The sequence below is a fragment of the Bactrocera dorsalis genome, chromosome 3 (genome assembly GCF_023373825.1).
Source record: "Bactrocera dorsalis isolate Fly_Bdor chromosome 3, ASM2337382v1, whole genome shotgun sequence".
Taxonomy (NCBI): Eukaryota; Metazoa; Arthropoda; class Insecta; order Diptera; family Tephritidae; genus Bactrocera; species Bactrocera dorsalis.
The window spans coordinates 12,072,806-12,099,708 of record NC_064305.1 but is presented as its reverse complement, the minus strand read 5'-3'; the positions used below and the strand labels follow the sequence as shown (position 1 = coordinate 12,099,708).

The 26,903-nt window shown below is 38.2% G+C and overlaps 1 protein-coding gene across 6 annotated transcripts; it reads left to right on the top strand.

Annotated features, from left to right (window-relative positions):
• Positions 1–2,713: 2,713 nt before the first annotated feature.
• Positions 2,714–25,738, top strand: LOC105226713 (uncharacterized). Of its 6 annotated transcripts, XM_049452019.1 has the most exons (4): positions 2,714–2,837; positions 3,777–4,208; positions 4,271–4,515; positions 24,458–25,738. In XM_049452019.1, the coding sequence occupies exons 1-4, from the start codon at positions 2,783–2,785 to the stop codon at positions 24,908–24,910; spliced, it is 1,185 nt and encodes a 394-aa protein (XP_049307976.1). In that variant the 5' UTR covers positions 2,714–2,782; the 3' UTR covers positions 24,911–25,738. The 6 variants fall into 6 exon arrangements, with proteins under 6 accessions (XP_049307976.1, XP_049307981.1, XP_049307980.1 ...); XM_049452024.1 differs by lacking the exons at positions 3,777–4,208; positions 4,271–4,515; positions 24,458–25,738 and adding exons at positions 13,066–13,491; positions 13,554–14,324 and having other exon boundaries at positions 2,720–2,837; XM_049452023.1 differs by lacking the exons at positions 3,777–4,208; positions 4,271–4,515 and adding an exon at positions 19,423–19,854 and having other exon boundaries at positions 2,722–2,837; positions 24,213–25,738.
• Positions 25,739–26,903: the final 1,165 nt, after the last annotated feature.

Sequence of the window (26,903 nt, the reverse complement as noted above, 5' to 3'; positions counted from 1 at the left end):
TAGATGAAGTTCACTTAGATATTTTGCTTTATGGAAAAGCCTGGGCTTATATGCAACAATTGTCTATTGAAAAGTCGACGGCCTACCATAGTAAAACACATTTTTGGAAAATTCGTTTGTTTTATTCAACAAAGTTCCTTGCAAGGGTGGTGTACTTCGATACCATTTTTGTGGTACGATTGGTCCTTCCCTGCAAAAGAGGTCTCAGTTTCGGTTATAATTCGACGACAATTTCTACCCAGCGAGCATTCTTTTGTGACCTGAGAATAGGAAATAGTCGCTATGGCCCACATCAAGAGTATGCGATGGCTGCAGAAGCAATTCGAACCCGATTCATGGCACTACGTTGTGGCGGGATGCATTTTTTTGTGAAACAACACTTTCTTTTTCTCCACATGCGGCCATGTTTCGGCGATATAGTCCTTCAAATGATCCAATAACGCTATGTAAGAGCCGCAGTTGAGGATCCGTCCTTTTACAAGGTAGTCAATAAAAATTATTCCATGCGCATCCCAAAATACGCACGACAAAACCTTGTCAGCCGACTGTTGCGTTCTTTTTTTCTTTACAATGGACGACTGTCGATTGGACTTCGGACTAATATGATGGAGTCATCATTCATTCATTGTCACATATCGATGCAACATCTCAAGTTTATTTCGAACAAACGTGAGCTCGCAAGGCACCCGTTCCTATTTTCATACCCAAATATTCGTGAATATTTGATGTCTACGTTCAGTTGATATCTTTGAAGTGCCTGCTATCACAAAAAACTTCACTTTGCGGTCATCCGAAAATAGTATGAAAACTTGATGTTTTGATAGATAATAACCAGAATCCAGAATGGATAAGAAAGCGTAACAGATGGGTCAGGCAGTGAACAAGGGCAAGACGAAATATCTCCTGTCATCAAACAAACAGTCATCGCACCCGCGACTAGGCTCTCACGTAACTGTTGATAGTCATAACTTCGAAGTCGTAGATAATTTCGTCTATCTTGGAACCAGCATTAATATCAACAACAACGTCAGCCTCGAAATCCAACTCAAAATAACTCTTGTCAAGAGGTGCTACTTCGGACTGAGTTGACAATTGAGAAGAAAAGTCCTCTCTCCACGAACAAAAACCAAACTCTAGAAGTCACTCATTATTCCCGTCCTGCTATAAGTATATGTGGTGCAGAAGCATGAACGATGACAACATCTGATGAGACGGTGGCACAAGTTTTCGATGGAAAGGTTCTGCGAAAGATTTATGGTCCTTTGCAACGATGAGCTGTATGAGATATACGACGACATTGACGTAGTTAAGCGAATTAAGAGACAGCGGCTATGCTTACGAGGTCACGTCGTCCAAATAGATGAAAACACTTCAGCTCTGAAAGTATTCGCCGCAGTACCCGCCGGCGGAAGAAGTGGAAGAGGAAGACCTCCAATCCGTTAAAAGGACCAAGTGGAGAAGGACCTGGTTTCGCTTGCACTCTCCAATAGGCCCCACCTTGCGAAAAGAAGAAACGACTGGCGCGCTGTTATCAACGACCACTTAGAATGGTTACGCTGTGTTGCACAATCCCAGATAACTATATCAAATCTGTTTTTGCTATAAACAGCATATTTATACCCCGAACAGGGTATATTAAGTTTGTCACGAAGTTTGTAACACCCAAAAGGAAGCGTCGGAGACCCTATAAAGTATATATATATAAATGATCAGTATGTTGAGCTGAGTCGATTTAGCCATGTCCGTCTGTCTGTCTGCCTGTCTGTATATATACGAACTAGTCCTTCAGTTTTTCAGATATCGTTTTGAAATTTTGCATACCTCATTTTCTCTTCAAGAAGCTGCTCATTTGTCGGAACTGCTGATATCGGACCACTATAACATATAGCTGTCGGAATCAAGTTCTTGTATGGAAAACTTTTTTATTTGACGTGATATCTTCACGAAATTTTACATAGATTACTGCTTAAGGTAATAATATAATCTCCGAAAAAAATTTTCAGATCGGTTAACTATAGCATATAGCTTCCATACAAACTGAACACATAGTTACCAAAAGAAATACACCTGTGAAGGGTATATTAGCTTCGGTGCAGCCTAAGTTAACGTTTTTTCTTGTTTTACTATTATCTGTTATGAAATGCATTTTTATCTAAATTGGCAGTGATTTGGTCAATATTTGTGGGCGTAAAGCCTAAACCAGAAGTTCCAATATATGTAAACAATGCCTAAAATTTAATTGTAGATAATTTATTTCCAGAGAATCACGTAAGGAAGTATGAAGTTCGGGTAGCATTTTTTAGTTGCCCGGTTATTATAGGTATATGAAGAGTGTTAGTTGACACAATTTTGACAGCTTGCGTTGTCAAATATAATTTGTATAGACAGCGTTACTTTAGGATGTGATTTCTAATAGCTTACAAAGTTGCATGGATGGACGACGATTATAATTAGAGTTCGGCATGTTTTTGGGTAGATGATTCCAGGAGACTCTGTAAAATTTATGCAGCACCATGTTCCGAAAGTAAATTGTTTGTGTCATCAACAATGAGATCATTTATTTGGCATAGTAATCATTGTAACGAGCATCAACGTTAGAGCAACAAACCATATGACCATGAGTGCAACAGAGATGTCCAGGGATTTACAACTTTCTAAAAATTCCATTATACATACACACATCTGTACAATATATTTATATGAAAGAAGAAACTTGTGCAAACTGCAGTTAGTTCTTATTTTGTCGTCATTGTGGGTCGTTGAGAATTTGCTAAACCGTAAAATGCCTAACTTGTGGAAGTTTTTGTCGATTTTTTTGGTGTTCAGTAATGTTAACGGTAAATATTTCCCTTGCTGTAATAATTTAGTGTTGCACAAAGGATACAGAGTATAATAGAATATAAAATAATAGGGTATAAACTAGCATAATTAGTGGCTCTAAAGTGCGACATAGCTAACCAAAAATGGGCGAAATCGTAGAAAAACTCAAAACACGTTCCAATTCGTATACTTAAGGGGTTACATGGCTTTCCTCGGGAAAATAGGTTTTTTTCAACAATTTTTTCTTATGTAAAAATGAAATATTTTATTATAATTTTTTATTGCTACATACATACACTATTAAAAAAGAAATTCTTAAATTTTTGGAAAAAATATTTTAAACTCGGCCACTGCGACGCCATTTCCGGTGACCCCACGGAAAAGCGATGCGCTCGCGTTGGCAGTATAACGCCTTACAGGATCATCTAAAGTGAAAAAATACGTGTTTTAGTTAAAACCTTAACTTAAAATTTGAACAAAGGAAACTGAAACTTGAATTTTTGACAGTAATTTTTACAAAAAATTTCAATTTCAGTGAAAATTTTGCGACATTTTTATTTTAAATAATTGTAAACGGAAAAAAGTACTTCGGCCAAGTCTTTAAAAATTGTATCCCAAACACCTGTGTAAAATTTCATGAAGAACGGTTAAGTAGCTCTCAAGAAGTCTTGCCAACCGATTTCAAGAGCACAGTTTTCAAAAATGCAGTATGGAGAAAAACGCGTTTAAAGTCCCCACACTTATCCTAGCTAGCCTCGAACGCACAAGTTATCAAGGTTGTATCGTCGATCGATACTCAGTATTAGGACCTCCGTGTCTCTGGCTGCCGTACGATATCTGAAAATATTTTTCTTCTTTTTTTTAACCAATCTATATATATATAATTTTCTGGCCTTCACAGTGATTCTAGACTGATTAAGACCTATTAATTTTTCCATATATCTTTAAAATTGAAGCCAACAATTGCACAATTGAAATGCCGAGGGATGCGCCGCAACCGACACCTATTATTTTGACGAGAGACGGATTATTCAGACCTACAAGCGATGTAACTACAATTAGAGAGTTTGACTCTATAACACTGCTTTGTACTGGAAGGAACAATACAGTGCTTGCTCTTAATAAAGAGATAGTACCATTGGAGTGTAGAAATGGTAAATTTCTCTTTATGGGAAGACCATTTGCGCTCAAAGATATGAAATGTAAATCGGTACCGACCTCTCAGCTATGGCAAAACGGCACTTCTTGTGCTGCAGGCAATGGTGTATTTTATGAAGTTGGAGTTAGCTCCAAAACAACCTGGCACCCCATTTTCAAAATTTGCTTCAATCAACGCGACCAACGCACAGTCTACTCACGTAATTTGATTAATGGCTATATGCAAAATGGTAAAAAATATTATTCGTATATTTAATATTTTCAATTACTTATATTTAATTTTAATATACAGTTCGAGCGAAGCGTAATTGCCGCCCATCTTCTTTTAAACGTGAAGGTATGAGTAATAATCCTGATCGTTTATATCAAAAGGAAAATCAACGAACCCGCTTCGAAGCGCTTTTTGGTGCAAACCAAAACTTCATCAGTGGGGTCAGTTTCCTTGCACGCGGTCATATAGCACCATTTGCGGATTTCATTTTTTGTTACGAACAGTTTGCCACTTTTTATTACGCGAACGTTGCGCCCGAGTGGCAGGTCGTGAATGCCGGTAATTGGGTACGCGTGGAGAACGCTGTGCGCAAGATCGCCTCTTCGAAGCAGTCCGATGTATTGGTATTCACCGGTACCTTAGGCGTATTACAATTGCGAAATCCACTGACTTCTCGGGATACTAGCATATATTTGGGTGTAAACCAAACGATTGCTGTGCCAAAATGGTTCTATAAAGTGGTGATGCATCGTAGTTTCGCGTATGATATCGTCTTTATCACGTTGAATAATCCATTTGAAAGAAATGCTGTAGGAGGGGAGTTTTGTAACAATATTTGTAGCCGATTTTGTAATCAGCAAAGCTTGGATTGTTCCAAATTTACAGATACTAACAAGGGCTATACGTTTTGTTGTGAGTTAAAGGACTTTTGGGCCAATGCTATGGGTGTTGGAACTCCATATTACGAACTACCAAATGGCTGGAGTTATAAGTAATAACTTTTGCTATACATATATGTATGTATGAATTTATATTATATTATATATGACTACTAGTGGATCCGGCCACGCGTTGCTGTGTTATCCATTTTATACTATTAATCACTTAATAAACTATTCAAATCAGTAAAATTTTCGAATAAAGGCGAAACGGTTAATAGAGTTGTCCGCTTAACAGAACATCCATTTAATAGAGCTTTCACTGTAATTTTTTTATTTTTGAAAAATTTTTACTATCCTATCTTCTAAGTTGGTCCGAACTGGATATAGTGTGCTTAATTTTACTAAAATTGGTTCAGTAGTTTAGGAGTCCATCGCGGACAAAGAACGTGACACGTACTTTTTATACTCTCGCAACAAAGTTGCTAAAGAGAGTATTATAGTTTTGTTCACATAACGGTTGTTTGTAAGTCCTAAAACTAAAAGAGTCAGATATAGGGTTATATATACCAAAGTGATCAGGGTGACGAGTAGAGTTGAAATCCGGATGTCTGTCTGTCCGTCCGTCCGTCCGTCTGTCCGTCCGTCCGTCTGTCCGTGCAAGCTGTAACTTGAGTAAAAATTGAGATATCATGATGAAACTTGGTACACGTATTTCTTGGCTCCATAAGAAGGTTAAGTTCGAAGATGGGCAAAATCGGCCCACTGCCACGCCCACAAAATGGCGGAAACCGAAATCCTATAAAGTGTCATAACTAAGCCATAAATAAAGATATTAAAGTGAAATTTGGCACAAAGGATTGCATTAGGGAGGGGCATATTTTGACGTAATTTTTTTGGAAAAGTGGGCGTGGCCCCGCCCCTTACTAAGTTTTTTGTACATATCTCGGAAACTACTATAGCTATGTCAACCAAACTCTATAGAGTCGTTTCCTTCAGACATTTCCATATGCAGTTCAAAAATTGAAGAAATCGGATAATAACCACGCCCACCTCCCATACAAAGGTTATGTTAAAAATCACTAAAAGTGCGTTAACCGACTAACAAAAAACTTCAGAAACACAAAATTTTACGGAAGAAATGGCAGAAGGAAGCTGCACTCAGGCTTTTAATAAAAATTGAAAATGGGCGTGGCGTCGCCCACTTATGGACCAAAAACCATATCTCAGGAACTACTCGACCGATTTCAATGAAATTCAGTATATAATATTTCCTTAACACCCTGATGACATATACGAAATATGGATGAAATCGGTTCACAACTACGCCTTCTTCCAATATAACGCTATTTTGAATTCCATCTGATGTCTTCTCTGTATAATATATACATTAGGAACCAATGATGATAGCGGAATAAAACTTTACACAAATACGGTATTTGAGCTGAGGTATGACGTTTAAAAAAATATGTAAATGACGGATAATGAAATCTCGATTATCACTTTATCATGCGAGAGTATAAAATGTTTGGTGACACCCGAACTTAGCCCTTCCTTACTTGTTATATATAAAGATAAGTATGATGAAAATAAATGTATATCCTTTTTATATGTTTAACCTATGGCAAGGGTAACAAGGTAAGCAGCTTTCTCACTTTATTTCCAATATTGAACAGATTATAATAGGTGCTTCAATAAAGTGGACGAAATTGGACCTTTGACGCGCCTACTATCTACACGAAGGTTGGCATGGATTATTGTCTATTATCAGGTCGAATCGCACGGTATATGATTGCCACAAAAGAATTCTGGTATGAAATCTTTTGCATTTGTGATGGATATTGTAGCTTCGGTTCAACAGAAGTTAACGTTTTTACTTGTTTCATACCTATGAGGTATGACAATTAAGAGTAATGAGACTGATTCCATAAAAGCCGTATATTTGAAAATTTCAGTAGAACTCCAATTATCCGAACTCCGACTATCCGAATCGCCGATTATCCGAATCACAATGTAGGAGAGTGGATGGCTTGTGACACGTCTGACCCTGGTTTTCAAATTCTCAATGACGATGAAATTGTTGTAAGTGTGAGAGAAGATGTTGAAGTGGAAGTGGAAGAAGAACTTTCTGCTGATTTCTATTTCTAAACTTGTACATAAGTACATTTTATTTATATTTAAAACATGTGAAAATTTCATGTTTCTTGCATTTAATTCAATAAAAAAAATAGTGCAATATCAAAACGTAGCTTTTATTCTCTCCAATGGCAATTTAAAAAAAAAATCCGATTATCCGAATATTTGATTATCCGAATGGGTCCCGGTCCCCATTAATTCGGATAATTGGAGTTCTACTGTATTCTACAACTCTGCCATCCCCTTCAAAGTAGTCTCCTTGGGCAGCTAAACAGCGATTCCAGCGCGTATTCCATGCTTCGTAACATTTCTGGAACGCTTCGACTGGGATGTCCGCGAGTACCCTCGTCACCCTCGTAAAACATTTACAGATAATTTTAGTACAAAGAAGAGGCCCTTATAGTATTGAGTATACGCATAGACTTAGAAAAGTTTTGGCCAAACATCGATAATTTTTTTAGAGATGCCACACTTTAGAGCTAGTCTCCTCTTCTTTATTGGCATATGCACCATTTTCGCGGTTATTGTAGAGTTAACAACAGCGCGCCAGTCGTTTTTCTATTTCGCTGTTTAACGCTATTCCAAGTTTAGTTAGGTCTTTCTCCACCTGGTCTTTGCAACGGTGTGGAGGTCTTCCTCTTCGATATTTCATCTTGCTCTCATTCACTACTAGATCCATTTACTTACTTATCAAGTCTGAAGAAAGCAATATAACGGCGCGGTTGTTAAGGCCAATAATATCAATATGATAGGCGAACGCCAGCAGGTGTTCACTCTTCTAGAAGATTATACCATCTCTAATTAGCTGTGCAGCTTGTATTATATTCTTCAGCAATATATTGAAGAAGACCTCTTGTCTATAATCGCTCGGAAAGGTGCTTTCTGACGAAGCTTTTGATGTTGCTCAACGATGCATGGTGAAAATCTGGTCGATTGTGGATTTTCCAGGTCTATAGCCACACTTATAAGTTCCAATAAGTTTGTTGACGGTGGGCTTTAATCTTTCATAAAACTCTTTTTTTGTCAACAAATGCGTCTAGCTTTCTGCTTGAACTCTCGGTATCCATCCCATCCCGCACGTGTTGAGGCAGTTTTTTCTCCGCACTCCTCATCATACCTCTGTTCTTTCGCATTTTCCGAAAACCAATGGTTTCGGTTGCAGCTGTACGTAAGGAGCTTAAAATGCCGTCACACAGTTCCCTTATACCGAGATTTTGACGAGTGCTCTCAGAGAGCAGGAATGCAAATTAAGTAGAAAATCGTTCGGCTATCTGTCGTGATTGCAGCTTCTCGACTTCGAGCCTTCTTTGTGTCATAGAGGCGGGTGCGTATCTTGATTGCAACAATATAGTGGTCTGAGACAATGTTAGGATTTCGGAGCGTACGCACGTCTAAAACACTGAATACGTGTCTTCTGACTATCACAAAATGAGTGATCAGCTTCATTGCCCAGTTGTTAAATTTATCAAAATCTGTGGTTCATGTCATTGCGAGGGTGCACAAGGTGTGCGCGAAGATGGTATAATAGTATAATAGTATAATTCGGAGACAAAGAGGCCTTTTGAGATGACAGAGGAAATCCAATCAGCATGCACCTCGGCTCTCAACCCTTGGAAATCGCGCTGGCAGCGCTACGTCGACGTAGAATGAGCATATTTTGAAAGATTTCATAGAATTGTACCAATTGGTTCAATAAGTTTTTTTAAATCGACTCAGTCCTTTTACTTTCCGGTCAAACCCTGTATATATATCTAATTTCAATCCTCTGATTGAATGACTCACAAACTTTAGACAACGTACGGCTGGCTGAATTTTCCGTCGCTACGTGGTTCGGCACTCATTTTTATTTCGATACTAGCTGACCCCGCAGCCGTTGTCCTGCGTGAAATTATATGGTTTGTAATGAAAAGAAAGTTAAATTTCTCATTTCATTCTTTTTTCAATGTAACGCAGCTTTATAAACAACATTTTTTGGTTTCTGTTCCGGTGTACAGAAAAGATGGTTTTCCAACTCGTGAGCACGCTACGGTCGTGTGAAAAACATAGCATTTCTAAATTTATGCCTCACACTATGCGACTATATTTAGGTCCTGTTGATTGACATCTCAAATTCAATTTTCACTGGAAACGGAATACGTTTGAACTTAAAAGAGAAATCCTTAGACCTCAAAAGAATTCGTAGAATCAAGCATTCTCCCCTATATATTTAAATTTTTTTCGAAATAAGTATACACAATTGATATAACGGGTGATTTTTTTGAGGTTAGGATTTTCATGCATTAGTATTTGACAGATCACGTGGGATTTCAGACATGGTGTCAAAGAGAAAGATGCTCAGTATGCTTTGACATTTCATCATGAATAGACTTACTAACGAGCAACGCTTGCAAATCATTGAATTTTATTACCAAAATCAGTGTTCGGTTCGAAATGTGTTTATCGACAAATTTTGTTCAGCGATGAGGCTCATTTCTGGTTGAATGGCTACGTAAATAAGCAAAATTGCCGCATTTGGGGTGAAGAGCAACCAGAAGCCGTTCAAGAACTGCCCATGCATCCCGAAAAATGCACTGTTTGGTGTGGTTTGTACGCTGGTGGAATCATTGGACCGTATTTTTTCAAAGATGCTGTTGGACGCAACGTTACGGTGAATGGCGATCGCTATCGTTCGATGCTAACAAACTTTTTGTTGCCAAAAATGGAAGAACTGAACTTGGTTGACATGTGGTTTCAACAAGATGGCGCTACATGCCACACAGCTCGCGATTCTATGGCCATTTTGAGGGAAAACTTCGGACAACAATTCATCTCAAGAAATGGACCCGTAAGTTGGCCACCAAGATCATGCGATTTAACGCCTTTAGACTATTTTTTGTGGGGCTACGTCAAGTCTAAAGTCTACAGAAATAAGCCAGCAACTATTCCAGCTTTGGAAGACAACATTTCCGAAGAAATTCGGGCTATTCCGGCCGAAATGCTCGAAAAAGTTGCCCAAAATTGGACTTTCCGAATGGACCACCTAAGACGCAGCCGCGGTCAACATTTAAATGAAATTATCTTCAAAAAGTAAATGTCATGAACCAATCTAACGTTTCAAATAAAGAACCGATGAGATTTTGCAAATTTTATGCGTTTTTTTTTAAAAAAAAGTTATCAAGCTCTTAAAAAATCACCCTTTATATCTAATTTCAATCCTCTGATTGAATGACTCACAAACTTTGGACAACGTACGGCTGGCTGAATTTTCCGTCGCTACGTGGTTCGGCACTCATTTTTATTTCGATATTCTCAGAATGATTACAATTGCACTCTATTACAAATAAGTATTTAAAATACGTTCAGAGATTTGTATTTCATCACGTAATTTTTGTAGCATATAAATAGGCCACTGGCGTCGTCGATCAGTTTTAGAAAACAATGATGCTATAGTTCTGCTACAATAAGTAAAAAGAGTAGCAATGGAAATCATCCTATTGTCGTAAAAAGCAGTCTGGTTTTTTTGATATCTACGTTCCTCTTTCGGACCTCCAACGTCTTCAGTGCTTTCGTGGCCTATACAAAATTTATGCAACCACTTATAGAGGCTACTCTGCCTGGTAACTTTTTCAAATCCATTTTTGCTGTAAACAGTATTTTTCATTTTACTCTCTCATTAAAATTTCAATATAATTGATTATCTGTTATAAAATATACTTTTATCTACTGAACATTGTATCATTTTATAAAATATAATACAATAACCTACCCCTCCGATATCGGCAGTAGTTCGCTCAATATTTGCAATATGCAGGCTTAACCCCTTTAACAGGAATTCCAATACATAATAATGCATACAATTTAATTGTAGATAATATATTTCCAGTGAATCACGTAAGGAAGTATGAAGTTCGGTTAGCATTTTTTAGTTGGTATACTCGGTTGTTTTCGCTTTATGAAGAGTGTTATTTGACACAATTTTGACAGCTCATAACATCAATTACATTTCGAATACACACCGTTACTTTGGGGTGCGATTTGTAATAGCTTACAGAGTTGAATGGATGGACGACGATTATAATTAGACTTCGGCATGTTCTTTTACCAGATGCTTCGAGAAATTTCTATATAATGTACGAAGTGTGTTCAAAAAGTATCACGAGTTTTGTGTTTTTTTTTTTCAAAATTATTTATTTATTCATGAATATCTATTTTGTCCCCTTCAAAGTAATCCCCATGAGATATTATACACTTGTGCCAACGATTTTTCCAATCTTCGAAGCAATTCAAAAAATCATTTTTTTTTTTATCTTCTTCAGCACCTCCTTCGATGCCGTCTTTATCTCGTCAAGAGAAGCGTAACTTCGTCCTTTCATGGGCCTCTTCAGTTTAGGGAACAAGAAAAAGTCACAGGGGGCCAGATATGGGGAATACGGTGGCTGCGGCATCATTAGTGTGTTGTTTTTGGCCAAAAAGTCGCGCACAAGCAACGATGAGCGAACAGGGGCGTTATCATGGTGCAATTTTTTTGATAGGTAAAAATCGAAGACAATCCAAAACACGTGCAAGCAAAGCAGCTGTCAACAATTAAATGAACATTCAAAATGGCCAAGCTTGTCAGCATAAGTGGGAGACATGAGTACCAACATAACGCCACAAAAAATTCGAAATTCGAATATGCGTAACCCGCGAAAATTCAAAATTCGCGATACTTTTTGAACACACCTCGTATGCACCAAAGTTTGAGGAAACTATTTGTCTCATCAACAATGAGATTAGTTATTTGGCATAGTGATCATTGATATCGAGCATCAGCAGTTAACTCAAACGTTGGAATAACAAAACCATTTTACCATAAGCGCAACCAAGATGTCCAGGGGTTTAAAACTTGTGAAAAATTCCATTATGCATACACATATCTGTACAATATATTTATATAAATCAAAAAAATTTTGCAAACTACAGTTAGTTCTTATTTAGTCGTCACTCTGAGAATTAGCTAAACCGTGAAATGCCTAACTTGTGGACGTTTTTGTCGATTTTTTTGGTGTTCAGTAGTGTCTACGGTAAACATTTCTCTCACTGTATATACTTAACTATTACACAGAGGATGTAGAGTATATAGGATATAGGATACCAAAATAATAGAGTATAAATTAGTATAATTAGTGGCTCTAAAGTGTAACATAGCTAACCAAAAATGGGCGAAATCGTAGAAAAACTCGAAACACAGTCCAATTCGTATACTTAAAAGGTTACATGGCTTACCTCGGGTATAAAACAGGCCTATTTCAACAATTTTTTTTAATCTAAAAAATGAAATATTTTATTACAATAGCTTCGGGCGCACAAGTTTTCAAGGCTGTATCTTCGATCGATACTGAATATTAGGGCCTCCGTGTCTCTGGCTGCCGTACGATATCTGAAAATATTTCCTTTTTTTCTTTAAACCAATAGATATACAAGGTCTGTCGCAAAAGAAACAGGACTGTTAAAAAAAATTAACAGAAAATTAATATTTTTCAAAAGTTATATTTTTTTATTCAAAGTAGTTTCCTTGTGCTTCAATACAGCGTTTAGTCCGGTCAATTAGCATTTCAAATGAGTGTTTAAGGTCATTTTTCGGAATGCTCTTGAGAATATCGGTAGTCGCCTTGTGGATAGCGGAAATGCCCTGAAACTAGTGTCTTTTCATGGGCAAATGAAGTTTTCCAAATAGGTAAAAATCACAGGGTGCCAGATCAGGTGAGTAGGGTGAGTTATTAATGGTTAATATGGAGTTTTTTGTCAAAAAATCAGTGACAAGCGTCGACCGATGACACGGTCTTTATATGCATTTTACGACCGATGACCAAAAGCTGCTGTCACTTTTTGATTGATAACATCGATTGTAGTTATCCAATTGTCTTAACATTTTTACGAAATATCAACAAGAGATCAAACTTTTTATTTCATATACCCACCAATAGGTGGCGACACCAGAAACAGTTATATTTAAAAAGTTCTGTTTCTTTTGCGACAGACCTTGTATCATTTTCTGGCCTTCATAGTGATTCAAGTTTCATTAAGTCCTATTAATTTTTCAATATATCTTTAAAATTGAAGCCAACCATTGCACAATTAAGATACCGCAAGATGTGCCGCAGAAGACACCTATTATTTTGACGAATACTGGATTATTCAGACCTACTAGCGCAGAAACTAGATTTGAGGAGAATGACAAAATAACACTGCATTGTACAGGAAGCAACAATAAAGTGCTTGCTCTAAATGAAGCGATAGTAACATTGGAGTGTATAAATGGCAATTTTCGCTATATGGAATGGACGTTAAAAGATATGAAATGTGATTCGGTACCGACCTCTGAGCTATTGCCAAGAGGCGCTATTTGCGCTGCAGATGCTGGTGTATTTTATGAAGTGGGATTTAGCTTAGGCGTGAACTGGTACCCCATTTTCAAAATTTGCGTCAATCAAACCGACCAGCGCACGATCTACACAAGTCATTTGATTAATGTCTTTGAGCGAAATGGTAAAAACTATTATTCGTATATGTGATATTTTCAATACCTTATATTTAGTTTTTACATTTAGATCGAGCTAAGAAAGAATGCCGGCCATCTTATTTTAAAAGTGATGTTGTGGGAGGTAATCTGAATGTTTTATATACAAAGTTAACTCAACTAACACGCTTCGAAGCGCTTTTTGGTGCCAACCAAAAGTTCATCGATGCGGCCAGTTTCCTTGCACGCGGTCACATCGTACCAGTTGCGGATTTCATTTTTTGTTACGAACAGTATGCCACTTTCTATTATGCGAACGCTGCGCCCGAGTGGCAAGTCGTGAATTCCGGTAATTGGCGAAGTGTGGAGAACGCTGTGCGCGATATCGCCTCGAAGCAATCCTATTTGTTGGTATTCACCGGTACTTTAGGCGTATTAGAGTTACGAAATTCACCGACTGATCAGTATACTAACATATATTTGGACGAAAATCAAACTATTGCTGTGCCAAAATGGTTCTATAAGGTGGTGATGCATCCTAGTCTCGACGACGATATCGTCTTTATCACGCTGAATAATCCGTTTGACGATGAAAAAGAAGAGTTTTGCAACAATATTTGTAGCCGAGTTTGTAATAAGCATAAGTTGGACTGTTCCACATTTACGGATACTATCACAGGTTATACGTTTTGTTGTGAGTTAAAGGACTTTTGGGCCAATGCTGCTATGGGTGTTGGAACTCCATATTACGAACTACCAGTTGGCTGGAGTTATAAGAACTAACTGTTGATATATATGTGTGTATTAATATTGCCTATGATTATTGCTTTAATTAAAATAAATGTTTGAAATTGTTTCTTGATTTCTATTGTATATAAGTTTATATGGTTACATTTAAATTTCATACGTAAGTAGGCTCTTGTTTTTGTATATTGGGTATTCGGAAATGTTTTTTCATATTTTGACAATAGATGTCGTGGCAGTCGTATATCTTCAGCGCTAATTCTACCCGATTTTAATACTTCCTTACCTAGTGTACTGGAAATCGGATATCTTCATTGATATTTATATTTTCATATGTTAATGCCTGATGTAAAGTTTACGCCCCCTAATTAGAACACTAAATAGATATACATACATACATTCATATGTATCTTGTGAAACAGAAATAGTAACAGATGTTTTTAAAAAGTTTTTGCTATGGCAAAACAAAATAAAAATATAGATGAAAAAATGAAAGTGGATTGGAGAACATGTTGTCCTTGTTGAATGAACAACTGTTGTGGCATTAGGAATAGGCTAGGAATAGTTAAGGGGTTATATGGGCTTATGGGTTTTAAAAGAACGATTTTTTTATTGTCTTATTGAAAACTACAACATCTCTATAATATTGTTCTAAATTTTCAAGTTGATCCGAGTAATAGTTTCGGAGATACAATTTGAGAACTTGTGCGCTCGAGGTTAGCTAGGCTCGAAACTGTTTGAAAATTGTGAATTTCAAATTGGTTAGTAAGATTTCTTGAGAGCTACTAAAACGATCTTCATGAAGTTACACAGGTCTTTGTGGTTCAATTCTTAAAGCCTTAGAACGAAGGATTTTTTTTATCGCGAAATTTTCAATCAATCAGAACTTTTTAAATATAACTTTTTCTGGTGGCGTCACCCATTGGTGGGTATATGAAATAAAAAGCTTGATCTCTTGTTGACATTTCATAAAAATTTTAGGACAATTGGATAACTACAATCGATGTTATCGATCAAAAAGTGACAGCAGCTTTTGGTCATCGGTCGTAAAATGCATTTTGAACAAAGAGCAAATATTAAATTTTGTTTTAAACTTGGGAAAACGTTTACTGAAACATTTCAAATGATGATAAAAGTTTATGGTGATCAGTGCCTATCCCGTAGTAAAGTGCATGAGTGGTTTAAACGATTCCAAGAAAGTCGTGAGCACCTCTGTGACGATCAGAAGTCACCGAAAAAAGTCGTCTTCAGAAGTCAAAAATAAAGACAAATCTGATTTGTTTTTACAATTCCGAGGGTATTGTACATCGAGAGTTCGTCCCACCTGGCAAAACGATTAATGCTGTGTTTCACCTTGGTGCTATGAAGCGTATTTTGTCACGCATTCGTCGTGCTCGACCACAATACCGTGAGGCAGGGTCCTGGCGCCTGTTGCACGATAATGCGCCGTGTTATCGGTCGACGCTTGTCACTGATTTTTTGATAAAAAACTTCATATTAACCATTAATAACTCACCCTACTCACCTGATCTGGCACCCTTTGATTTTTACCTATTTGGAAAACTTCATTTGCCCATGAAAGGATACTGGTTTCAGGACATTTCAGCTATTCAAAAGGCGAAAAAGAAAACTCATGATTGAAGCACATAGGAATCCGCTCATCTCTGAGCTAATTCCTCAGTGATTATTTTGGTGAGCTTTTGGTATGCCCTGCTATTCGGCAAAATATCAATTAAAGTTAGGTTAGGTTAGGTTAGATGGCTGATCAGAGATCGCACGTGGACTAGGTGTAGTCCTTTGTGAAGCCAGTGAAAATAGAACTCCCGTGTTCGGACTTAAAGATCGGTAAAACGCTTAGTAGCCAATACAAATTTGCAAAGGCACTTAATTCCTACGTCCGTCAGTTCGGTGGGATGTCTGAAGGTATGCGCCCCCAAGTGTCTAAGTTTTGATCTCCCAAAAGCGGGACAGTCAAAAAGGAAATGCTGGCTAGTTTCTACCGCATCTTCTTCCAAGCAGCTTCTGCATGCGGCGTCCGGTAAGATTCACAGTCTTACAGCATGTATGCCAATAAGGCAGTGCCCCGTCAAGAGCCCCATCACTAATGGGAGGATGGCCTTACTGAAGGCAAAGAGATCACTAGATCTCCTGTGATTGTTGGGACAAAAGGCTTTTGCGACCGAGCAGATACCAATGCTGGCCCAGCGTTGACCAAGCAGCCGCGAGGCCCGGCTTCTTCCCTCCCAAACCCCCCTCGTCGGTATATGAACAGAGAAGGAGCCGCCGGAGTTTGATATGGCGACTCCATGACCCAGATGATCCGGTATGCAGTCAAAGCTTGTGAGGATATTCAAGTGTTCAGATACACGCTCCATTAGGAACCCAGATTCCCTGAGCCTGATAGCTTTTGCGGCCATACCCCTTTCGGCAATGTCCACCACCGTTATGTTCAGAATTACATTAATTGCAATGGTTGAGGTGGACCTTAATGCACCGCACATGCTGATGAGCGCAGCCCGTTGAACGCTCTCAAGTTCCTTTGCAAGTGTGGTCTTCTGTAAAGCCTTCCACCACATAAAGACTCTATAGAACATTATGGGCTTGACTATGATGTCATAGAGCCAGAGGACCAACTTCGGTGAGAGGCCCCACCTCTTGCTAATAGCTGCTCTACAGCAGTATAGGGCAATCGATGCCTTTCTGGCTCTTTCCTCGATATTCGGCTTCCACGAAAGCTTCTTATTCAGGATGAGCCCTAAATACTTCACTGTATCCGCCAGTTGGAGGCAAACACCTCCCATTTGTGGCAAAGGTGCCACAGGGATCTTGTATCTTCTACTAAATAAAACCATTTCTGTTTTATTTGGATTGATGGCGAGTCCGCTTCCGATCGCCCATTTTGTTACCACGGTGAGATATCCCTGCGTCAACTCATACGCGGTGCTAAGAAACTTTCCTTTCAATTAAAGTTCGTAGGTGGCCAAATAAGATATCGCAACTTTTATGGCGGCTTGGGAAAATGAATTCAGATGTTTCGGCTAGCTATAACTATACAGTAAATTATTTTCTGGAAGCCTCTTTCTCTCCAAAATGGGTTCTGTCGATTTTAGCTCGATTTTCAACGTGAATTTAAAAATAATCAGGAAATGTAAATTATGCAGGAGGAATAGTAAAACCTTGTTCAAAATTTTGAAATTATTCATTTATTCATCAAACTCCATGTCGCAACTTTCAAAGTAATCCCCCTTGGCCCCAATGCAATGTAATATTTTTTCCAATCTTCGAAACAGTTGATAAAGTCATTTTCCGGAATAGCCATCAATGCGAGTAGCGATTCCACTTTAATGTTTTCAATTGACTCAAAAAGGTTTTCCCAGAGCGATCGCTTGAGTTTTCTGAATAGCCCGAAGTCACACGGAGTTAAATCAGGCAAATGTGGCGGTTGCAGCACGATACTGGTTGAAAGTTTGCCGAAAAACTCACGAAGAATTAATGCAGTATGCGGACGGAACATTATCTTGGTGTAAAAACCAGGAGTTGTCGGCCCATAATTTCGACCTCTTTTCACGAATAGATTCGATCAAACGACGCATAGCACTCAAATAGTATTCCTCGTTAACAGTTTGGCCTGTCGGATCTATTTCGGACCTGCTTTGATGTAGCTTTTTCGAGTTCACCTTTGCCACGCTATTCGGCCACTTGGTCGGCTGTTTCCGGGTAGTAAGCATAAATTCAATACTCTTCGCCAGCAATACGTTTATGATATCCTGGTGGTCTGAAATCACTGTTTCAGAGACTTTAATGCGATGCCGATTTTTAAAGAAATTTAGTGATTTTTGAACCAACAGTACTTTCATTTTTCTTAGGCCCAAATAATAAATAATAATTTGGCATAAAGGTGATAGCTTCTTGTCCAACCTGCTGAACATGATTTATATTGACCTATTGAACCGAAAAGTCGCGAATCATATAGCTCTAGGAAGTAAAACTGAATCCAAGTTCAGTCTTATATGATGATTTAACAGTAAAATTCACTACTACAGGGTAGGCCATTTAAAGTTGACCCATCTGGCAACGCTGTAACTTTTAACAGCGCTGACAAATCGGCTAATGTCATACCGCGTTAGAAGCGTCATTCAAAGACAATTTATACCATGGAACAGTACACTCCAAAAGAACGCGCTGAAATTGTTCAGCTTTATATTCAAAATAACTTTTCAATTGTGTTAACTCAACGAAAACTCATCATGTCAGACGAGGCACATTTCTCGTTGAATGGAGGCGTAAACAAGCAAAATTGCCGATTTTATGCCACCGAAAATCCTCAATTAATTGAAGAACAGCCTCTTTACGACCAAAAAGTAACAGTTTGGTGCGGTGTTTGCGCGAATATGATCATCGGACCGTATTTTTTCGAAGACGATGATGGAGCCACGACAACAGTCAATGGTGAGCGTTATCGAGCCATGATAACGGATTTTGTGATACCCATTATTCGCGAAAATGACATGGATAACTTCTGGTTTCAACAGGACGGGGCTACATGCCATACAGCTCGACCAACAATCAATTTATTGCGACCATTTTTCCCCGGGCGATTGATATCGAAAAATGGTGATGTTGACTGGCCACCGAGATCACCAGATTTGACGCCACCAGACTTTTATTTGTGGGGTTATTTGAAATCCAAGGTATACGCTAATAAGCCAAAGACCTTAGCTCAACTGAAAGCCAACATTCGACGTGAAACAGCCGCCATATCATCCGAAACATTGGCCAAAGTCATGGAAAATGTCGAAAAAAGAGTGCATTTAGCTGTCAAAGCTAAAGGTGCCCATTTACGCGATCTAATTTTTAAATATTAGCTGAAACAAATCCCCTTGGACCAAAATAAATTATTTTTGAAATGAACAAAAAACATTGTTTTCTTTTGTTCTTTTTTTTTAGAAACAAATGGGTCAACTTTAAATGGCCTACCCTGTACAAAACCGTGTGGGTTCTGCAGTAAATAGTTTAAAGCACTACTTTAAGGAAAATAAATAATGGCATATCAAAAATGTTTACCATTATACTCATCAGCTATTTAGAAAAAAAGGAGCGTTTCTAATTAGCTGTCAACAGCTGTATCACTATACCTTAATTTTCTGGACTTCACAGTGATTCAAGTTTCATTAAGATGTACTAATTTGTCCATATATGTATCTTTAAAATTGAAGCCAACCATTGCACAATTAGGATACCGGAGGATGTGCCGCAACCGACACCTGTAATTTTTACGAATACTGGATTATTCAGACCCACTAGCGCAGTAACTACATTTGACAAGGATGACAAAATAACACTGCTTTGTACAGGAAGGGACAATAAAGTGCTTGCTCTAAATCAAGAGATAGTACAATTGGAGTGTAGAAATGGTAGATTTCTCTCTATGGGAAGACCATTTGCGTTCAAAAATATGAAATGTAAATCGGTACCGACCTCTCAGCTATGGCACAACGGCACTATTTGCGCTGCAGGCGCTGGTGTATTTTATGAAGTGGGATTTAGCTTAGGCGGGAACTGGCACCCCATTTTCAAAATTTGCTTCAATCAACGCGACCAGCGCACGATTTACTCACGTAATTTGATTAATGGCTTTGTGGTAAAAAGTAAAAAATATTAGTCGCTTATTTGATATTATCGCTTACCTATATTTATTTTGACACTTAGATCGAGTTAGACAAGACTGCCGCCCATCTAATTTTAAAATTGAAGGTATGAGTTATAATCCTGATCGTTTATATCGAAAGGATAATCAACGAACACGCTTCGAAGCGCTTTTTGGTGTCAAACAAGACTTTTTGAATTCGAATAGCTTCCTTACACGCGGTCATATCGCACCACTTGCGGATTTCATTTTTTGTTACGAACAGTTTGCCACTTTCTATTATGTGAACGTTGCGCCCGGGTGGCAGGTCGTGAATGCCGGTAATTGGGCAAGTGTGGAGAACGTTGTGCGCGATATCGCTTCTTCGAAGAAATCCGATTTGTTGGTATTCACTGGTACCTTAGGCGTATTACAGTTGCGAAATCCACTGACTTCTCGGGATACTAGCATGTATTTGGGTGTAAACCAAACGATTGCTGTGCCAAAATGGTTCTATAAAGTGGTGATGCATCCTAGTTTCGCCATTGATATCGTATTTATCACGCTGAACAATCCATTTGCAAGAAACGCTGTAAGAGAGGAGTTTTGTAACAATATTTGTAACCAAATTTGTAATAAGCATGAGTTGGACTGTTCCACATTTACGGATACTATCAAAGGTTATACGTTTTGTTGTGAGTTAAAGGACTTTTGGGCCAATGCTGCTATGGGTGTTGGAACTCCATATTACGAACTACCAGTTGGCTGGAGTTATAAGAACTAACTGTTGATATATATGTGTGTATTAATATTGTATATGACTATAAGTCTGATGAAAGTACATAAATGTTTGAAATTGATTCTTGTTTCCTATTGTACATTCTTTTTATATGTTTAACGTATGACAAGGGTAACAAGGTAAGCAGCTTTCTCACTTTATTTCCAATATTGAACAGATTATCATATGTACTTCACCAAAGTGGACGAAATTGGACCACTGACGCGCCTCATAAGGAATTTAATCGGAAATAACTAAACTATAAAATCAAGTTTCGCATGAGGGTTAATGTAGTTTCAGCAAATGTTGCCATCGTTCTTGGCTCTGCACTATATTGCACGACGGGGATGATGAGTGACTTGTAGAGTTTAGACTTTGTTCGTCGAGAGAGGACTTTACTTCTCAATGATCTACTCAGTCCGAAGTCCCTGTCCTGCTTTGGATTTCGGAGCTGCTGTTGTTGTTAGTGTTGATGACAAGATAGAAGAAATTATCTACGACTTCGAAGTAATGACGTTGGACAGTGAAGTGGGCGCCTAGTCGCCAGTCTATGACTTCTATGCGTTCTCTATTTAGCAGCTCGTATTATTTTCTTCAGCAATATATTGAATAATTCCCCTTGTCTGGAACCTCGTTTGGTTACAAACGGCGCGGAGAGGTCCTTCCTGACGAAGCTTTTGATGTAGCTCAATGACAGCTTATACAGCCGTATTAGTTTTGCGGGGATACCAAGTTCAGACATAGCGGCAAAAGGCAGTTCCTTTTCGTGCAGTCGAAGGCGGCTTTAGAATCGACGACTAGGTGCACACACCACCTTCATTTCACTGGTCTTTTCCACGATTTGATGCATGGCGAAAATTTGGTCGATTGTGGGTTTTCCAGATTCTTCGTCGCCGTGTTTGAATAGCTCGGCTGGAAATTCATTGACCCCGTCGTATTGTAATTCCTTAGAAGAGTAATTATTACTCGAACTTCTTTATGATCCATCGTCATCGATTAGGGAATCGGGTTCGCTTATTCCTAGCGTTATACTTTCACTGCCATTCAGCAGGCTGGAGAAGTGTTCCATCCATAATTTAAGCATGCTCTGAGCATCAGTCACTAGATCACCTCCGGGGTTCAAGAGTACGCTCCCGTCTTGAAATCTTCTGTTAGTCATCGCATCTTTTTTTAGAATTTTCGAGCATTACCCCTGTCAGCCAGCTTGTCAAGCTCTTCGTACTCATGCATTTTGGCGTCTCTTCTTTTTTGTCAGCAAATGCGTCTCGCTTCCTACTTCAACTCTCGGTATCCATCTCATCCCCCCGTGCTGAGACAGTATGTTTTCTCTCCGCGCTCCTCATCGTACCCCCTGTTCTTTTGCATTTTCCGAAAACCAATGGTTTCGGTTTCAGCTGTACGTAAGGAGCTTGAAATGCCGTCCCGCAGTTCCCTATACCGAGTTTTTGACGAGTGCTCTCAGAGAGCAGGAGCTCAAGTCGAGTAAAAAACGTTCGGCTGTCTGTTGTGATTGCAGCTTCTCGACATCGAACCTTTCTTGTGTTTGTTGACCTGCGTTTTTTGCTGCACAAAGGACCTTGGAGTGTTCACACGTCTAAAACACTAAAGACATGTCTTCCGTTTATCAGATAATGATCGATCTGGTTGCTGGCTTTTCGATCCGGAGACAGCCAGGTAGCTTGCTGAATTTTCTTATGCTGGAATCTAGAACTACATATGTATAATCATATTTCGAGCCCCGGCGAGGTCGATCAGCCTCATTGTCCAGATGTTAAACTTATAAAAATCTGTCGGTCATGACAATGTGACGGAGCACTTGAACATGCGTAAAGTGTGTGCGAAGATGATCCCAAAAGTGCTCAATGACGACCAGAAATTGCGGCGAGTGAAAGTGTGCCAAGAAAATTTGAACATGTGTGAAAGTGACGCCCATTTTTTAAATAACGTAGTCACAGGCGACGAGTCATGGATCTTTGAGTATGATTTCGTGACAAAGACGTATTTTGTCCCGGGAATCCAACCAGTATGCACTTCGGCTCTCAAGGTTATTCCTGAAAATGCCTTCCGTGACGTCTTCAACGCTTGGAAATGCGCTGGCCGCGCTGCAGCGACACAGAAAAAGCATATTTTGAAAGTTTTCAAAGGATTAAGTTAAAATTTTTTCTTGTTTTACATAAACTTACTCACATAAGGACGCACAAGTTTTAGCCACCGTACGGCTGCCTGTATTTTCCGCCGCTACGTGGTTCGACATTCATTTCTATTTCTATATTCTTAAAATGGTTGCAATTGCACTCTGTTACAAATGAGTATTTAAAATACGTTCAGAGATTTGTATTTCATCACATCATTATTCTAGTATGTAAATAGGTCACTAAATTTTTCACTATACTCTCCAATTTAATTGATTATCTGTTAGAAAATATATTTTTTTCTAATGAACATTGAGTCATTTTATAAATAATAATATAATAACCTACTCCTACGATATCGACAAGAATGCGCTCATTATTTGCATTATGTAGGCCTAACCCCTTTAACAGGAATTCCAATATATATGTACTTAGTAATGTATAAAATTTAATTAAATATATTTCCAGTGAATCAAGTAAGGATGAATCAATTGTGAAAAATTCCATTATACATACATACATCTGTACTCATAATTTTATATAAATGAAGAAAATTCTGTAAACTGGAGTTAGTTCGTACTAAGTCGTCGCTGTGGGTCGCTGAGAATTTGCTGAACCGTGAAATGCATAACTTGTTGCAGTTTTTGTCGATTTTTTTGGTGTGCAGTAGTGTTTACGGTAAACATTTCTCTCACTGTAATACTTAACTATTACACAGAGGATATACAGTATATAGGATGTAGGATACAAAAATAAATAGTGGCTCTAAAGTGTAACATCACTGACCAAAAATAATCGAGAACGTTGGAACACATTTCGAACTCATTCGTGTACTTCACATCAGTACCTTAGGCTGAAAATATTTTCCAACTTTTTTCCATACTAATCTCTATACGCTAAACAAATTTTCTTGCCTTCACAGTGATTCAAGTTTCATTAAGATTTATAAATTTTCCATATATTTTTAAAATTGAAGCCAACCATTGCACAATTAGGATACCGGAGGATGTGCCGCAACCGGCACCTGTAATTTTTACGAATACTGGATTATTCAGACCTACTAGCGCAGTAACTACAATTAGAGAGTATGACAAAATAACACTGCTTTGTACTGGAAGGGACAATAAAGTGCTTGCTCTAAATCAAGAGATAGTAATATTGGAGTGTAGAAATGGTAAATTTCGCTCTATGGGAAGACCATTTGCGTTCAAAGATATGAAATGTAAATCGGTACCGACCTCTCAGCTATGGCAAAACGGCACTATTTGCGCTGAAGGCGCTGGTGTATTTTATGAAGTGGGAGTTAGCTTAGGTAGGAACTGGCACCCCATTTTCAAAATTTGCTTCAATCAACGCGACCAGCGCACGATTTACTCACGTAATTTGATTAATGGCTTTGTGGTAAAAAGTAAAAAATATTAGTCGCTTATTTGATATTATCAATTACTTATATTTAATTTTTACATTTAGATCGAGTTAGGCAAGACTGCCGCCCATCTACTTTTAAAAGTGATGGTATGAATGGTAATCTGAATTATTTATATACAAAGGCAACTCAACGAACACGCTTCGAAGCGCTTTTTGGTGCCAACCAAAACTTCATCAATGGGGTCAGTTTCCTTGCACGCGGTCATATAGCACCATTTGCGGATTTCATTTTTTGTTACGAACAGTATGCCACTTTCTATTACGCGAACGTTGCGCCCGAGTGGCAGGTCGTGAATGCCGGTAATTGGGTACGCGTGGAGAACGCTGTGCGCAAGATCGCCTCTTCGAAGCAATCCGATGTATTGGTATTCACCGGTACCTTAGGCGTATTACAGTTGCGAAATCCACTGACTTCTCGGGATACTAGCATATATTTGGGTGTAAACCAAACGATTGCTGTGCCAAAATGGTTCTATAAGGTGGTGATGCATCGTAGTTTCGCGTATGATATCGTCTTTATCACGCTGAATAATCCATTTGCAAGAAATGCTGTAAGAGAGGAGTTTTGTAACAATATTTGTAGCCGAGTTTGTTATCAGCATAAGTTGGATTGTTCCAAATTTCAAGATACTAACAAAGGTTATACGTTTTGTTGTGAGTTAAAGGACTTTTGGGCCAAAGCTATTCGTGTTGGAAGGCCATATTACGAACTACCAGATGGCTGGAGTTATAAAAATTAACTTGTGTTATATGCATATGTACGATTTGAGTTCCAAAGTAAACAGGACTTTTCAGCGCCTACTGCTATCTTTAACGGTTGTCCAGTGAGAGTTTAAGTGTCAGTATGTTTGTGTTATCGGTGCGAAAATGAGCTTCGAACAAAGAGCCAACATTAGATTTTGTTTTAAAATTGGTAAATCGTTTACCGAAACGTTTCAATTGATGAAACAAGTTTATGGCTATGATCGCCCATCCCGTAGCAGAGTGCACGAGTGGTTTCAACGTTTTCAAAGTGGTCGTGAGGACATAAATGACGATCAACATGTGGGCCAATCAAAATCCGTGATCACTGGAAATTCCATCGAAACTGTGTGAGAATTCATCAAAAATCAGCCGAAACCGAAATTCATGGAAATAGAATTGAACATCTCCCAAACATCGCTTTAACGCATTTTGAACGAACATTTGGGCTTACGAAAGTTGTGTGCACGGTTTGTTCCGCACAAATTGACTGATGACCAAAAAATGCTCAAAATCCAACATTCGAGGGACATCATTGGTGAACGATTATTTGATTAAAAATCACTTCTGAAGCATTAAGCACTAACCGTATTCACCTGATATGGCAACGTACGACTTCTTCCTTTTCTCGTTCGACATGCTTTTGGACCATGCAAAGAGCTGTATTGAAGCAGAAGGAGACTACTTTGATTAAAATTAACTGATTTTGCCGAAAAAACCATTTGTTCTGTTTTTTTCTTTAAGTCCTGTTTACTTTGGAACGCAGCTTGTATATATATATTTTGTATATTGCTATAATAAAATAAATGTTTGAAATTTATTCTTGATTCTTGTTGTATATATGGTTATATGTCTACATCTTATTAAAATTATATTTTTTTCCAAAAATTTCAGAATTTCTTTGTGCATAGTGCATGTTTGTAACGATAAAAGTTTGTAATGAAATTTTGGGTAGTCGAAAAAGTCGTTTCGTATTTTGTCAATAGATGTCGTTGCAGTCGTATGTCTTCAGCGAAATTTAAATTTGAATTTTGTATAAAAAAATCAATAATGTCACGCAAGTCACCATGGAAAATTGCGGAGCTTACGGAGACGATGCTGTATCAGTTCGAAATTTCGATTTGGTGTGAACCAAAATTCAACCAGTCGGCTGAAATCCTAATATTTTATCTATCGGAAGAGTCCTTTTATATCTAGGAAAAGAGGGGCAATATTTCCAAGAAGGTGTTGTGGGGTTTATATCATATAGTCGTTCGATGTCTTTAAGATAGCTTCTTATTATTTTCATTAAGAGTTGGCGATGCTTTTCAATTGGATTCTCTATTCTATTCGAAACCTCAAAAACAGCAAGGAATTTCCAATTTTCAGAATTTCAAAACCTACATAATTATCATGCAGGGAGACAAAAATTTCCACTATAAGCACTGAACAGAGAAAATCGCAGCGCACGTCTAAAACAAGGCTATGGTAAATAAAACATAAAAAAGTCCACATAATCCGTGAATGGCGGATTGAAATTCCATTTGGAGACGACATAAGATATTGCATCATAAAGAACAGAAATGCAGAGCAATAAACTTCACTTGCAATTTCATATCACGTGAGATTAAAATGTTAAACGAAAAGCTGAGCAAATAAACATAAAAAGAACACTCCGCGAGTGAGTGTGAAAACGTGAACCAGAATCTCTCTAACGCTCGAAAGTTGTAAAGGTTAATTTCTTTGCTTCACTTGTTTGAATAAACGTCTATCTAATAGTACATTAGGGTGTTCCCAAAAAGGATGATGCACCCAAGTCACTCTAACATTATTTCTTGTATTACTTGTTGGGAGAAACCGATGAGACCTGTTGTGTATCTTGAGTAATAAATTTGATATAATGGTTATGTTTCCTAGTACTGGATCCAAGTTCCATTTTAAAAATATAACTATAATATAGAGATCTATCAATATTTATCATACCTTCGATAGAACTCAAACCAAATTCAGAGG

Coding starts and splice junctions, on each gene's coding strand:
- LOC105226713 (XM_049452019.1), top strand. CDS start 2,783: ATGCCTAACTTGTGGAAGTTTTTGTCGATTTTTTTGGTGTTCAGTAAT. Junction 4,209..4,270: donor TAATGGCTATATGCAAAATG/GTAAAAAATATT, acceptor TTTAATATACAG/TTCGAGCGAAGCGTAATTGC. Junction 4,516..24,457: donor ACGTTGCGCCCGAGTGGCAG/GTCGTGAATGCC, acceptor CCCGAGTGGCAG/GTCGTGAATGCCGGTAATTG.